Source organism: Neovison vison, chromosome 7 (assembly GCF_020171115.1).
Source record: "Neovison vison isolate M4711 chromosome 7, ASM_NN_V1, whole genome shotgun sequence".
In the NCBI taxonomy this organism is placed as follows: domain Eukaryota; kingdom Metazoa; phylum Chordata; class Mammalia; order Carnivora; family Mustelidae; genus Neogale; species Neogale vison.
In genome coordinates, this window is record NC_058097.1 from 149,047,648 (window position 1) to 149,063,938 (window position 16,291).

At 36.6% G+C, this 16,291-nt stretch overlaps 1 protein-coding gene across 2 annotated transcripts in view; it reads right to left on the reverse strand.

The window, feature by feature from the left end:
- The window catches only part of PPME1 (protein phosphatase methylesterase 1), a 64,073-nt gene that overhangs the window by 15,952 nt on the left and 31,830 nt on the right, over positions 1 to 16,291 (reverse strand). For both annotated transcript variants that reach the window (XM_044258554.1, XM_044258555.1), the window contains exons 4-9: positions 16,051 to 16,108; positions 15,533 to 15,584; positions 9,906 to 10,060; positions 8,714 to 8,804; positions 4,776 to 4,841; positions 958 to 1,081 (exon numbers count right to left, since the gene is read on the reverse strand). In XM_044258554.1, the coding sequence (XP_044114489.1) occupies positions 958 to 1,081; positions 4,776 to 4,841; positions 8,714 to 8,804; positions 9,906 to 10,060; positions 15,533 to 15,584; positions 16,051 to 16,108 (546 nt within the window). The remainder of the gene's footprint in view (positions 1 to 957; positions 1,082 to 4,775; positions 4,842 to 8,713; positions 8,805 to 9,905; positions 10,061 to 15,532; positions 15,585 to 16,050; positions 16,109 to 16,291) is intronic.

The window sequence follows — 16,291 nt, forward strand, 5'->3', positions numbered from 1 at the left end:
TAGAACATTAGTTCCTGTGCTCAAAATACAGAGGTTATTTTGTTGGGAGACAACACTTGCACAATTAGAGGACACTGAATCTGCATTCTAGGGATGACTACAGGAGACCATAGTATCTCTGAATGGGGTTTATGAAAAATAATTCTATGACTTAGCCACAACTTTATTTATTTTTTAAAAAAAGATTAAATTTTTAATTTATTTGACAGGCAGAGATCACAAGTAGGCAGAGAGGCAAGCAGAGAGAGAGGGAAGCAGGCTCCCCGCTAATCAAAGAACCCGATGTGGGGCTCCATCCCAGGACCCCGAGATCATGACCTGAGCTGAAGGGAGAGGCCTAACCCATTAAGCCACCCAGGCACCCTTAGCCACAACTTTAAAACAGAAAGTGCTAAGTTATGTCGGGGACCCTGGCTGGCTCAGTTAGTAGAGCACCCAACTCCTGATCTCAGGGTCATGAGTTTGAGCCCCACATCAGGTATACAGATTACTTAAACTTATTTAAACAAATAAACAACCCAAAAAGTGCTAAGGTATGTCATACAGATCTTCAGTGGTATACTGGAGAAGGACTGATAGAAAATGAGGTCAGAAAACTTCCCCAAAGAAATATACTTTGAAAGATGAGTAAGATCTGATGGACTTAGCATAGGCTAGTGGGAAATCAGATTTCCTCAAGAGATAAACCATAGGAACAGAAATATTAAGGTGAGAAAGAATCTGATGAGAGAGCAGTCTTTTTGAGTGTAGGGTATATAAGTTTTATGTTCCAATTTGTCAAAGTTATCTACAAGTGCCTTATATCTTATTGTTAACCTAAATAGCTATTATGATAACTTCTTCACCACCTAAAATATCTAGGGGTGAACAAAAAGAATATGTCACTCCCTCTTTCCCACCCCCACACCTCTAAATCTTCACTGCCCCAACCTTCCAAGAATGCCAGCTTTTACTCACCTCCATGTCATCTTCCTTTTTCCTCTTGTTTACGGACTCACTTCCTTCTTCGTCTTCTTCCTCTTCCTCTATGATTCCTTCCACTATAGATTTTGAGCCTTCTGGACTTGTAATTCCTTCACACCTAGGTGGTTTGTTTGTTTGTTTTTAAGTGCTATCATACATCTTTCCTTTATACACAAATTACCTCGGAGATACAGGTTCCTATAGGCTTTTACAATCAAATGTCAGTTAAAACTTAATGCTTTTGGGAGAAGGAGGATGTAAACAATGTGCATTTTAAAGTGTGTGGAAATAGACCAGGGCTGTGGAAAGTCATGGCCATGGAAGGTATGACTATATTCCAAGAGCTAGTTTTCCATTCTTACACCAATACTAACCCATAGAAGGGAGTAATCATTTCCTGTGGCATGGTGACCACAGTTTTATTGACATTATCTTGTAAAAAAATTTCTTAACAATTCTACGAAGTAGCCTTGAAAAATTAAAAAAAAAAAATTGTCCAAGATCCCCTGGCTCATTAGTAGATGAGGCTGGAAGGCAAATCCAAGCTGAACTAACTTGAAAGCATGGTACTTTTCTACTGTACCCTGTTTACAGTAGAGCAAGGCTATGCTATTTAAGCATAGTAAAAGGCCCCAACTTTCAATTAGCTGATAGAAACTGACAATTAAATAACCATTGCCGGCTGAACCTTGGGGTTTAGAATATCTGATCCAACCAATTGCTATTATTGTTTCTCCTCTAAAAAACAATCTTTCTTTATTATATAATTAGGTAGAAAAATCAGTATTATATGAACAGCTGATACTATAATTCCTTTTAGAAAGAACTTGTTGGAAAAAATACACTGACAATATTAAAGGCAAAAATCCCAAGCGCCTAGGTAGCAGCCAGTACTAAGGTCTGTTCTCCATGATAAAGAAGAATTTGTTATTTTGCCCTTGAAAGGGAGAGAGAAGGGAGGAGAGGAGAGAGAACAAGCAGGATAAAAAGGGACTGGGATAAATTGAAGGGTCACTGAAACTTCAGTGGTGGATTTTTAACAGTGGTAACTTCTCCTTCCTTGTCTCCTCTATCGATCTCAATAAAGTACAGGTTCACAAAATGTTTTGTCAAGTGGGGGTGTTCTATGGGACTTGAGGTGTCAAGTTTCATAACTAGGGTTAAGGTAATATAACAAAGAAACATGTGCTTTGGATTTCCACAGCTATAGATTAGAAGGTTCAAGAGATTTCGAGATCTCTTGATCTTCAAGAGATCAAAAAGGGCAGGAAGGTTCTATCTGGTAGATCTATATGACAACTAAAATACACACTATATATACAAGTTTACATATTAAGAGAAGACACCACTTAAATTTACATATTAGGTAAAATTTAAAAATTGCTGAACTACCTGAATATAAGTCATATAACTTCCTCACAAAATGCTTTCCCACTACTTAAATCTAATTTCAAAATATTTAGGCATTAAAAAGTGGGCAATCCCACAGCTTATTTAAAGACTGCATTGTGTCTACTAGGTATTGCTACTTGAATTGTACTTTTAGGCCTAAAGTCCATGACACGGGCCTTGAAGTCAAATACACAGGAGACAGAATCTGAGCTCTGTGACTCACTAGCTGTGTGATCCTGGGAAAGCCACTTTACCTTTCTGAACTTCCATTTTCTCACCTACAAAATAATATTTGTCTTAAAGAGGTATCGTAAAGATTAAATGAGATGGTGCAAATGAATCAATGAATCTATGTAATGATCATTAATGGCTACCAACGCTGCAGAAAAGAGACAACTATAAATTACATGCTTCCTAATGGCAGTACCTATTCTTATAAACAAATAAAAAGCCAAAATAACAACAAACAAATCTGAACTTGATCAAATTTCTGAATCTAACTAATAATTTATAGACAATATAGTGAAGAGAGGAACATATTAAATTACACCTTCAGGAATCAATCAGAAAATCCAGATTGTGGGAAATTCTACGGGGCAAAGAACCAGGTCTCTTCAACAATAAGGGAAACAAAAACAACAACAAGGGGAAAAAAAATGAGACAAAAGTAGAAACTATAAAAGATAAAAGATACTTAAGAGATATATTCTCCCTCCAATTAGTATATATCTACCTTACTATAATTCTGATTTGACCTAAAAAAAATGATCAGTGAGACAATTAGAAATGTGAATACTGAACGGACACTTGATGATATTAAGGAACTATTAAATTTTTTACATGTAATAATGGCATTGTGATTGGTTTTGAAGTGTCCTTACCATTTAGGGTATTCTCAAATCTTGGAATTTATTTCAAAATATTTTGTAATTAGGGGACAATAAAGGAGCACAGATGAAACAAGACTGGCCATGAGTCAGTAACTGTTGAAAACAGGCAATGCGTATATTGGGGTTCATTGTGTTATTCTACTTTTACATGTTTAAAAATTTCCATAATATCAGATTTTTAAAATGAGAGCATGTATATAAAATACCTGGTACAGTATAAAATATATATACAGTATAAAATACCCAGCACAGTGCCGTGCCTGGCAAATAGCAGGCATTCAGTAATGCCATTATCATTTTCATCAACTCTCATGCTCTTGTTCTGCTGGGCAACATTTTCCCAATTCATCTAAAGTTTATTTTGTAACCACACAGCAATACTCAAGACTCATGTAACCCTATCCAAGAAGATCAGCTGGGCTAAAGTAATCTTTTTTTTTTTTTTTTTTAAGATTTTATTTATTTGACAGAGGTCACAAGAGAGGTAGGCAGGGGGGTGGGGTAGGAAGCAGGCTCCCTGCTGAGCAGAGAGCCCGATGTAGGGCTGGGATCATGACCTGAGCCGAAGGCAGAGGCTTTTTTTTTTTTTTTTTAATTTATTTATTTTCAGAAAAGCATTATTCATTATTTTTTCACCACACCCAGTGCTCCATGCAAGCCGTGCCCTCTATAATACCCACCACCTGTTACCCCAACCTCCCACCCCCCCCGCCACTTCAAACCCCTCAGATTGTTTTTCAGAGTCCATAGTCTCTCATGGTTCACCTCCCCTTCCAATTTACCCAAATTCCCTACTCCTCTCTAATGCCCCTCGTCCTCCATGCTATTTGTTATGCTCCACAAATAAGTGAAACCATATGATAATTGACTCTCTCTGCTTGACTTATTTCACTCAGCATAATCTCTTCCAGTCCCGTCCATATTGCTACAAAAGTTGGGTATTCATCCTTTCTGATGGAGGCATAATACTCCATAGTGTATATGGACCACATCTTCCTTATCCATTCATCCAGCAGAGGCTTTTAACTCACTGAGCCACCCAGGTGCCCCAAAGACTAAAGTAATCTTAGCTTAGCCTTAGAATCTGGCTTTCACTCAGGCTACACTAAAACTTTTATAGTGTGATTTCTTTACAGTCAGGTTTGGCTAAGAAGGAAACAGTTACCAGAATAAAGCCATAGCTTCCAACACTAGAGAGGACACTTAATTTTTAATGTCCATTCTCTGGGATTCTTCACCTTTTAAGACCCAGAGTTGCAATAAAGAGGTAATCCTGTATCATATAGGCTTTGGGATTTCTTAAAAAAAAAAAAAAAGAAAAGAAAAGAAATAGAAAAGAAAAGCTATGAGGCTAGCTCAATTGAACTCATTTGCAAAAATTATCTAGAATTGGGGGTATAGCTCAAGGGTAGAGCATTTGACTGCAAAGGCATTCAGGATGGTAGGACAGGTGTATAACAAAAAGCAATCTGTAATTCCCTCACCATGTTTCAGTCTCTAACCAGCCCAACAGGGAAAAATAAGACCTACTGTTTGACTTGGCCAACCATTGAGACACGGGCTGACTCCAAATTTCGAATCTGACCACTCTTCACGCTAGAAAAGTGAGAAGGGAGAAAGAAAGTTACTCAGTATCTATCTTACCATGTTATAGGGTCAAATGAATAATTTTGCAGATTCTGTGGAACCTCTATAAAGTTGTGTTTACCAATACAGCTTATATGGAGATTACCACTACTTCCTACCTGGTTATTATGGCTATAAGCCAACCAGTAAAAATTAAGTAAAGACATTCAAGCCATTTCCGTTCTGCAAACATTTACCAGGAGGGTACTATGTGTCAGGCCTGTGCTTAAGAAACACCCAATTCGGGGAGGTGCAAAAAAAAAAAAAAAAAAAAAAAAAGAAACACCCAATTCAAACAGGGAGAAAGAAACACAGATAGTTTTAATATAATAAATGCAAGGTTCAAAGGAATCACTTTATTCTGAATAAAGAGGTTAAAGAAAGTTCCCCAAATGTCCTGCCTAAACCAAGGAGAAAAGAAATTAGGCAGAAGATAAAAGAAGGTGGTCAGGGCAATATAGGCAGAGGGCACATTGCGAACAAAGGCACTGTGATGTGGACAAGTCAACATGATGAGGATTTTAGAGGACAGAGTGCAAAGAGAAGCAGGGGAGAGCAAAATGGGAGTATGAGTGGGAGAAAGGGATAGGTGGGTAAGGACAAGCTCCTAGAGGACCTTGCATGTCATGATAGAGTTCAGGAGCTAAGATGCTATTTTAATAGATTAGTTCTCTCAGAGTTATCTACCCATGTATGCCTAAGGGCCAAGCAAAACAGCTGCATGTCCCAGGGGGAACTGGAAACAATATGTGAAACAAGCCACCAGAACACTTTTCTTTTCTTCTCTTCTTTCTCTCTCTTTCCCCCACTTTTTTTTTTTTTTAAAGATTTAATCCATTTATTTGAGAAAGAGAGTGACAGAGTATGAGAGTGGGGAAGGTGGGAGGGAGAAGCAGACTCCCCGCTGAGTAGGGAGACTGATCTGGGGCTTAATCCTGGGACTTCTGGATCATGACCTGAGTTAAAGGCAGATGTTTAACTGACTGAGCCACCTAAGTGCCCCCAGAACACATTTCTTGAAATGTAATTTTTTTAGTTTAAAAAATCATACAAAATTTTAAAGGGCAACCTCCTTAGATAATGACCTTGTTTCTTATTTTAATAATAAATAGATGCAATCAGAATGATTATTTCATTTTTCTACTATCAACTGAATCTACAGATCTACAAATATACCAGTATTTATAATCATATACCCTGCCTTGATGAGTTTTTAATATATGAAACATCTTTGTTCTTATTCAAGGCCAATCTTGGGCACAGTTCCCATCTCCTCTTGCCTGTGAGGACTTTGCTACCTGTAGTTACCCTGTGGATTATTTTTTTCTCTAGTGAATATTATAAAACAGCTTTTGAAAATATTCTCAACTTCACATTCACTACTAGATACTACCCCACTTCTCTGTTCCCCATATAACAAAACTTCTCAAAAAAGTTGTCATAAAAAAATTACCTTAAAGAAATCATTTTTCTTAAATATTATCTACATAATAATGGTCCTCCCCCCCCCAAAAAAATAATGGTCCTCCAATTATCTCTAGCTCAACTTCTTCTAACAAGTACATATAAGTATTTACTTAACATTTCCATTTAGATGTATAATAAGCATTTCGGCTTATCCATATAAAAATCCTTATTCCCTGACCTTTTACCTGCTCCCAAATCTACTTCTCCTTGTCTCTACCATTCACCCAATTGCTTTGGCTAAAAACCTAGAACTCATTCTTGGATGCTGTGCCTCCTCCTGCCTCCAACCCCATTTCTCTGCTGATATCCAACCCACAAGGCAGTCCTGTCACTTCTTCCTTCAAAATACATTCCAAATATGACATACCACTTCCTCTGTTGCCATCCTGGTCTATGCTTACCATTATTCCCCTATACTACTACAATTGTCTCTTAACCAATTTCCCACTTCCATTAACATACCACTCCCTATTCTTTCCCCCAGTGTTTTCCTCAGAGCAGCCAGAGTGGGAAAACCAAAATGTCCAACTTCAAAGCCTAGGCTTCTAATGACAATTAACCTACTGCTTCTTATTAGGATGACCGGAGAAAGTAGAAGTGGAATCACTTTGCTTTAAATCCTTACTGAATTAAATAGGTTGGCCTTGTATTTCAACATCTTTTTTCCGCTCCCATATGGAATAGCCACAATATCCATGGGTCATGAACTTGAATCAGATATCCAGCAGAGTACAAAATAAAGTTATGAAATACTTCATTGTATTCTTTCTGATTCTCAGGCTCAGGAAGTGGGTTGTAAAAATCAGAGAACCCAAAACATTTAAACATACAACAGAGAGAACCTTCATCCTATCCCACATCTGCCACTAGAATCAAGACTCTGTCTCTTTTAGGAGCAGGTCCACCATGACTGCCATGCTGGATTAAGTTCCTATCTTCTGTAACTTCTGTGCTTCAATCATTGTGTTTACACATTAACTTGTTTGTATTCCCAGTTTTTTTGATGACAAGTACTAAGCCTGATTCATCACCAGTTCTTAAATCAGGTACGACACATCTTAGGTACTTAAAAAAAAAAAAAGGAAAAAGTTTACTGAAAAGTTATTTGGAATCATCTTCTCACTGGTTGTTATTGGGGAAGAAGGCAGGGTGCCTGAGGTACATGCTGAACTGACAACGGCTCCATACAAACACTGTAGCTGCTGAAGAGGGAGAGATCTTTGGTGTCTCTAAGAGAAAAGGAACCCTACATCTCAGTAGTGTGAACAAGGGGAGACAGAAGCAACTTACCAAACACAAACTTCATTTTGGTAAGCCATATTTGGCATGAGATACTCTGTCTTAGAAAAACTACCTAGGCTTTATTTACCAAGTCCTTCATTTCCACTTGATTCAAAGAACAGATATGTCTGCCTGCTAAGGCAGTCAGCAGTATGCTGTATGCAATATGAAAATACAAAAGAAATAGAGGATAGCTTCTGCCCTTATGATGTAGGAAAAGCATTAAGAGAAACATGAAAATTGGCAATAAAAGCATATCTTTTAGGGGAGTATTAGAAGACTAAAGAGGTAAACAGTACAATATAATACAGACAGAGGCCTCTAGTTATTTAATCAAATGAATGGAGGAGTTAGAAAAAGGGTCTAAAAAAGGAACTAGACATGATTTTAAAGAATACGCAGGAAGACAGGATACTAAAGATATTTTATCCTAAGACTGATTTCCTTGTGGGGGAGATAGTATATTACTCATTTCTGAAATTTCACCCTTTAGCACAAAGTTTTTAATAAATATTTAATCAAATAATTGATTGAATTAATGAATAAATTAACAACAGAACAGCCTTAAGTGGAAGTCATAGCCAATTCTGTCCATAATTTTTATTAAAACTATTTAACCAAAACCCAAATAAAAACTAAGAAAGGAACCTATGTCCATCCTTTCTGTTTCTCCACCGTTTTCTCTGGAACACAGAAAGTGAATCTAGTACCATGAAGCATCAGAAGTGAAAAAGGCCTTAGAGCCTAATTTAGTCCAGACTCTTACCTCAGAGATAGAAATAGCTAGACAGCAGATGATCCATAATTATTAAAATTCTAGGAGGCACTATAGTATATTAGAAAAAGGATGGATTTTAGATAACTGGGCCAAGTATGAAACATTTAAATATTTAAAAAAAATTCTGCTTTTTTTTTTTTTTAAATTCTTTTTTTTTTTTTTTTTTTAATTCTGCTCTTTATGTAACTGTTTCTGCACATGATAAAGCTAAGGCTTGGAAACTGAACTATTCCTTTGAACTTGGTGCCTGAATTGATGAAAAAGGGCAGCTACAATCTAACATTTAGAATACAGACAATAAAGATTCATTGGTTACCTCCATTCAATGGCATTCTCTAGAGACTTGAAGGTTTTAGGTCGACCTCGTAAGAAATTCTGCATGCTATTAAGTGCATCCATGGCTGTACCTAGATGTTAAACAAATATTTTAACTATAGCACTTAACATATTCTAAGCATTTACACTTGCTGGGATAACTGTGTACATTTGCCCTTAATGATAGCAGAATTCAGTGATGCTTTGGGGAAAAAAGATGTAGCTTAAGAAAATTCAGAAGACTGATGTGAAAGCCAGCTTCCAAGATGGCCTCCAGTGATTTTTGCCTCTTGGTATTCACTCCCTTGTGTAGTCTTCCCACACTGAATAGGGGCTGACTTATATAAACAATAGTGCAACTTCTGAGGATGGGTCATAAAAGACATGGCAGCTTCTTTTTAAATGTTAAATAAAATAATGGGACACACATACAATTAAAAAATTACGCAGCCAAAAAAGATATTTATAAAGAGTTTTTGATGACATGGAAAATGACTATATAATGTGGGGTGTGGGTGAAATGGGGGAAAGTGTCAAAAGGTACAAACTTCCAGTTATAAAATAAATAAGTCTTGAGGATGTAATGTACAGCATGGTGACCATAGTTTAAAATACTGTATTTTATACCTGTTGTGTTTTTTTAAGATTTTATTTATTTATTTATTTGAGAGACAGATAGCATGCATGAATGCAAGCAGTGGGAGGGGCAGAGGGAGAGACAGAGAATCTTAAGCAGACTCTGCACTGAGTATGGAGCCCTACATGGAGCTCGATCTCATGACCCTGAAATCATGACCTGAGCCAAAACCATGAGTCAGCTGGTTACTGACTGAGCCATCCAGGTACCCCTGTATTGTATATTTGAAGGCTGTTAAGAGAGTTGATCTTAAAAATGCTCATCACAAGAAAAAAATTTGTATGTTATCTATACATACTGTGGTTATCATTTCACAATATATACATTGAATCATTATGTTATTTACCTAAAACCAATAAAAGGTTATATGCCAATTAAAAAATATATCTGAGAGTGCCTCTGCTATAAAATAACATAAAAAAAGATATAAAGACAGAGGGACATAGTTCAAGATGAGTAGAAATCAACAATAAATTAAAATAGGATAATAATAATCTATCATGGATGTCTCTTATAAATCAAAGATTCTGATTTAGTCAGTACCAAGAAAACTTACCTTCCACAACATCAATCATACAGAGACCCAAGAGGCTTGGCACCAGGTTCGATGATGTTGTGTGGACTGCAATAGCACCACCCATACTATGTCCAATCAGCATAATTGGAGGAGGGAGGTCCCCATACATGGCTTCAACCACATTGCCAACATCCCTGCAAAGAGAAGATTGTAAAAGTCATTTTCTTTTCTAACTTCTTCCTTTGGTCTGTTACTACAGGTTAGTAAGTAACTATGAGTCCTAAGACTGTAAAGGTCTACTGGACCATCTTGCAAATATACCTATGTAAATCTCTTATTATGCCCCCCAGTATCTATACATGTAGCCTCACATCTAGCTCTTTCTGATAAATGGGACTAAGAAACCAAATTTTCTTTTTTTTTAAGATTTATTTATTTAAAGAGAGCATGAGCAGGGGGGTGCAGAGGGAGAGGCAGAGAACCTCAAGCAGACTCCATGACGTGTGCAGAGCCTGACAGGGAGTGCAATCCCATGACCCTGAGATCATGACCTGAGCCAAAATCAAGAGTTGGATGCTTAACCAACTGAGCTTCACAGGTGCCCAAGAACCCCAATTTTTAAATTTTCTTTTACATCACACTTTCACTATTCCACACATTTAGTACAATTACATATTCTCTTTATTTTTTTAAAAAGATTTTGTTTATTTATTTGACAGACAGAGATCACAAGTAGCCAGAGAGGCAGGCAGAGAGAGAGAGGAGGAAGCAGGCTCCCTGCCTAGCAGAAAGCCCGATGCCGGACTCGATCCCAGGACCCTGAGATCGTGACCTGAGCCAAAGGCAGAGGCTTAACCCACTGAGCCACCCAGGCGCCGCATATATTATCTTTATTTTAAACCTAAGCTTGAAACTGGACAAATAATGTAAGCTCTCTACGCCACAGTTTCCCTAACTATAAAACAGGAAAACAATTTTATTAAGCATTATAATGTAGTAAAATTTAGAGTCACAAGATGAATTGCAGCCCAAGTTTAATTTTTATTAAGTGGAATTGAATTATTTAATCTCTCAGTTTCAATATCTATAAAATGAAGATAATGGGATTTATTAGAAAAAAAGAAAATGACCTACTATTTCAGACTGCCTTGAAGATTAACTAAAACAGTGAATGAGGGATGCCTGGGTGGCTCAGTTGGTTAAGTCACTGCCTTTGGCTCGGGTCGTGATCAGGGTCCTGGGATCAAGTCCCACATCAGGCTCCTTGCTCAGCGGGGAGCCTGCTTCTCTCTCTGCCTCTGCCTGCCACTCTGCCTGCTTGTGCTCTCTCTTTCTCTCTGACAAATAAATAAATAAAATCCTAAAAAAAAATAAAACAGTGAATGAAAATTACTTTGAAAAGTGTAAATGCTATGCAAATGTTACTTACTCCTTAAAATTTGTCATATAAAGTTATTTGAAGTAGTAACATAAATGTAAGTACAATGTTCTGAGAAACAAGATGTTCAGAGCTAATTTTTACTAGCTTCTGTCCTAGTCTTTAATTCTGAGTGGATCTATTTAACAAAGTCAAACCTTAAAGTTTTGAAAATGAGAAGTGAAGTAGGAACTTGGGTTTGATTTGTCTAGAGGCCCTCTTCACTACAGCAATAGGTAGATGTGGTGTGTTTTTAGAGACTACTGGCTCTACCGTCTTCTTTTGGGAGTGGCTGAGTCAGTTAACTTCAAAAAAACAGTTTTGTCTCGCTGTATGTTATTATATACCTCAAACATCCACACAGTGTTATCCAAATATAGCAGTTGTGGATGTAGGAACACAGCCTTTTGAATATGATCTCCGGAGCATTCAGAGTGGCAAAGACAAATGTTTTCAGAAGGAATTAATCTTAAAAATCTCATAAAACAAATACAGATATGAATGGGGTAGCTGTAGCATCTGCAAACAATCTGAATGGGAGATAAGGAGGCCCACCTAATTTTTTAAGTGAAAAAAGTAACAGTTTAATATTCCTTTGGAGTTAAACTTAAAGCTAAAAGTTTTTGTTACTAACAGTATAATAAAGTAAAAAGTTGCTACAGAAGGTTATCTAAATACAGGTCTCCATAAAACACTAAGTAACTAAGTTGGACTGGTTCTGTGATATCTGCTTCATGTGTGCCTGAAGGTGGACAGGGTCTGAAACAAACAAACTCCAAAATGTATCTAAGCTTAGGAAAGGTATATTCCATCCAGGTAAAAAGTGGTTATGATCAATCACTTGATCATTTACCACCAGGAGAAATTTGTTCTTATTAAGATTAGCCAAACTACCAAGATTAGTGCCTTCAGATATGTTCTGAAGTTACAGAAAAATAAAATAAAAGTGAAGTAGCAAGTGTTATCTAGAAAACTAGCCTGTAACTGGATACATCACAGTTTTGTAAGGAGATTCTGTCATGCTTATTAATACTGGGTTCATTTTTTGAGAAGCAATATAGCATATCACAGACATAACAGAAAAAGAGTATCAGAGCAATCTGAGCTCAAATCTTGTTTCTTCTACTTTCAGTGGAATTGCATTTTATGTAGGGTTGAGGTTCTGAAGTTGATACTCAAGGCAAAAATTGTGCTGTCAGTACTACTTGAAAATCCGATTAATCATCCATTAAATATGCTATTTTGAGATTTTTGCTTCAGAGTGACTGAACTTAGAAATCATATAAATGTTTTATTGCTTTGACTACTTCACAAGAATCCAAATTATTGGCTCTTCTGATTCTTGGTAACCATCTTCATCATTCTAGATAGTCTTAATTATCTATTTTCTTTTTAACTTTTGTTAGAAGTTTTCAACTTATTGTCTCTCAGCTCTAATTCTCAAATCCTTCATTGTATGTTCTCCAAAACTGGCCTTTAAATATTTTCGCCTTTCCAGCGGGCATGATGCTAAGCTTTATCAGTAGAGGGCACAAGAGAGACATTAGAGAAAGAAAAGGTTTTGCAGCTAGTTCAAGTGCATTACTCCACAAGCTCCTGAAGCCTATGTGCCTCTAGCACCCAGGACCTGCGGCATGGGAAGCCCTCCAGCACACAGCTTTCCTAGTGCCCAAATCCTGCAGCACAGGTGGCTTCTCTAGCATATCATCCCCCCATACCCAATTTTTTTCCTAGCCTTATTGAGGTAAAATTAATATACAAAAAATAGTAAATAATTAATGTATACGCTTGTCTTACCATCACTTCCAAAAGTTTCTTTTTGTGTGAGTGTGGGTGTAACATGAGATCTACCCCCCTAACAAACTTTTAACTCATTGTTAAGTACAGGCACTATGTTGTATAGCAGCAGATCTCTGGAACCACCCTCAATATTTTTGTTGCAGAGTGCCTCTAGTGAGACACCTCTCTGTGAACAGTTTTCCCTGTACCCTAGAGGGCAGATATCTGGTGAAGGTCTGCCAACATGGCATCCAAATGACTTCTCTGCCCTCAGTAAACCACAGTCATGCCCTCTACAGCAAGGTCTAAATCTCAACCTCTTCCATTGGTGTTCCACCTCTGCCCAAGGGGATTGTGGCAGCTACTTACACCTGCTATTCTTATATTCTTTCTTTTTTGAAAAATTTTCTAGCTTTATTGAGGTATAACTGATAAATAAAATTATATATTTAAAATATATAATATGATGATTGGGTATATGGATACATGCAATGACCCCCACAATCAAGTTAATTAAATATAAATTCTTGGGGGCGCCTGGGTGGCTCAGTGGATTGAGCCGCTGCCTTCGGCTCAGGTCATGATCTCAGTCCTGGAATCGAGCCCCGCATCGGGCTCTTTGCTCGGCGGGGAGCCTGCTTCCTCCTCTCTCTCTCTCTCTGACTCTCTGCCTACTTGTGATCTCTCTGTCAAATAAATAAATAAAATCTTTAAAATATATATATATATATATATAAATTCTTTAATGTTCTACTTCTTACTAGCAATTCTTCATTACTCCAATGCCTTACTATATTTAATAAATCTTTATATTAAACTTGCCCTGTTCAAATTTCTATTTGTTTTTTTTTCCCTGATTGTCCCAGACTGATACATTATTAGGCAATGTATACTTAAGATCCTCAATTAATTCTTCAAATTCCTGGAGAACGTCATTCAAGCTATCATAACTCTTTGGCAGCCTGGCCCTTAGATGATGTATCTCACTTTTTGTCAACAGTCAGGAAACCCTTTAAATCCTTAAAAATTGTTCACAAATCTTTCTCTAGGTATTACCAAACACCTGATCATTTTGGGCTTTACTGTTCTCACATTACAAAGGATAGTATGAACAACTCAGAAAACAGATTCTTAGCTCCCTTTTCATGGTTTCTCAGAAATATGTTCACTGAATGGAATGGTGTCATACAGTGTTCTCTCTCTCTCTCTCTGTCAAGCACTGTAGTTGAATGATCACAATTCTGCTCTCTTAACTATGTGACTTCATATAGTCAGTCAATCTAAGTTTCCTCATTGGTTTAAAAAAAAAGATAACATCTGTACTATAGAATTAATAATGCAGATAATTAAAATAAACACCTTAAATAAACTATTTCTTTTTTAAAAAAGATTTATTTATTTTAGACCAAGAGTACAGCAAGGAGAGAGAGAATCTCAAGTAGACTCCCTACTAAGTATGGAACCTGACATGGTATTCAATCTCACGACTCTTCAGATCACAACCTGAGCCAAAACCAAGAGTCAAATGCTTCAACAAATGTGACACCCAGGCATCCCAATAAATATTTTTCTTAATAAATGCATAATTTACACTTAATAAAGCCTGGCAGACAGAAAGCACACAAAGAGCATGAACTATAACAATAAACCTATGGCCACATGAGTTTGAGTTCTGAAGGAAACATGGTTTACTCTTGGATTAAAGCTGCTAAAGTAAGAAGAGACAAGATATTTTTGGCCGAAGTTGGTGAAATAATTCAAAGACCATGTACTATAGCAGGGTGGTTAGAAGAATCCTGTTTAAAATATAGGTTAGTTGTTCCCAAACACCAGTCACAGTACTGGCTGCATAAGATTTCTTTATATAGCTTTATCAAAAATATAAATAAATGTTCAGATCCCCCCGGTAGAAGCACTAATTCAGCAGGTCTGGGATAAGGCCAACCATCTGTATTTTAATCACTCCTTCAGTGACTCTAATGAGTGACCAGGTATGAGGCTATTGTATATACTACCACCATCTTGTACTTTGAGGCCCAGGTAATTACTTATTCTTCAATACTTTGTTCTTGTCTTACTAGGAAGTTGGACAAAGAAGGTTGGGCAGGTTACCTTAAGCACATCTTACAGCCTTTTATATATAACCACTTTTCAAGCATAAGTTCCCAATAGTATCCATATTTTATTCAACTCTGTTAATAGAAGAAAACTTTGTAAAAGGCAACACAAACTCAAAGAATTTTTCAAGTGCTTTATTTGATGACTACAACACTGAATATATCAAGAAAGATGGATGTTTCTTTCAAGATTAAATACTAAGGAAACACTAAATACAGAGGAAAGACAACAGAAGTAAAATTTTCTCTATGCTAATTATTGTCCAACAATCTCACCAGGAGAGTAATAGTTATACACTATTTATAATAGTAATGGAAGCCAGGTGATGTATAAACAATATTACATTACTTACTTTGCCATTGTTTCTGCAGACAGGTCTTCAGAATTCTTGACTTTTGTTTCACCTAAAAAGAAAATATTTAAAAAATAAAATTCCCAATGATAAGAATTATAAAAGCAAGAGTATTCGCTTTCAAAAATCTCACTTTGGGGAATGAAATGCAGATTTTATTATTGTGTATGATGGGCTTAGCAAGGGTTTTCTGTTACAGTTGTATCTTTATAGTTGGCTATCCTAAGGAAGATATAATTCTAGTGGCCTAGTAAAGATTTATCCACATTCCTTATACATCAGCAGCATCAGAATTTGGTTATGTTAAAGGACTTTTTTTTTTTTTTTTAGCTAAACAACAACATATATATGTGTATTTATAAAATATCTTTTATAGAAATTAAGACTTTGCTCAAAGAGCCCAAATGGAACAGGCCAGGTTATTTTGTGGTCACACTGAAATCTGTAATACTTAACACTATTCAAAGGATTTGGCAAATATATCATTGAGTCAGTGACTAATTAAGAACATCACTCACCATGACCTCGCAGATCTAAAGCCACAATCCTACACTGAACCCTACTAATGATCGCCGCCTAGGAAGATAAGGAAAATCTGAGTTAGCAAATCTTTCCCCATCAATAATGGTAACTTTGTTGAATGAACGGCCATCAGAATTCAAGAATCTCAGAATAATCAAAGAAAGACATTTCACTTTTTTTTTCTTATTTGGGTACAGCTGACATACATTGTTACATTAGTTTCACATGTATAACACA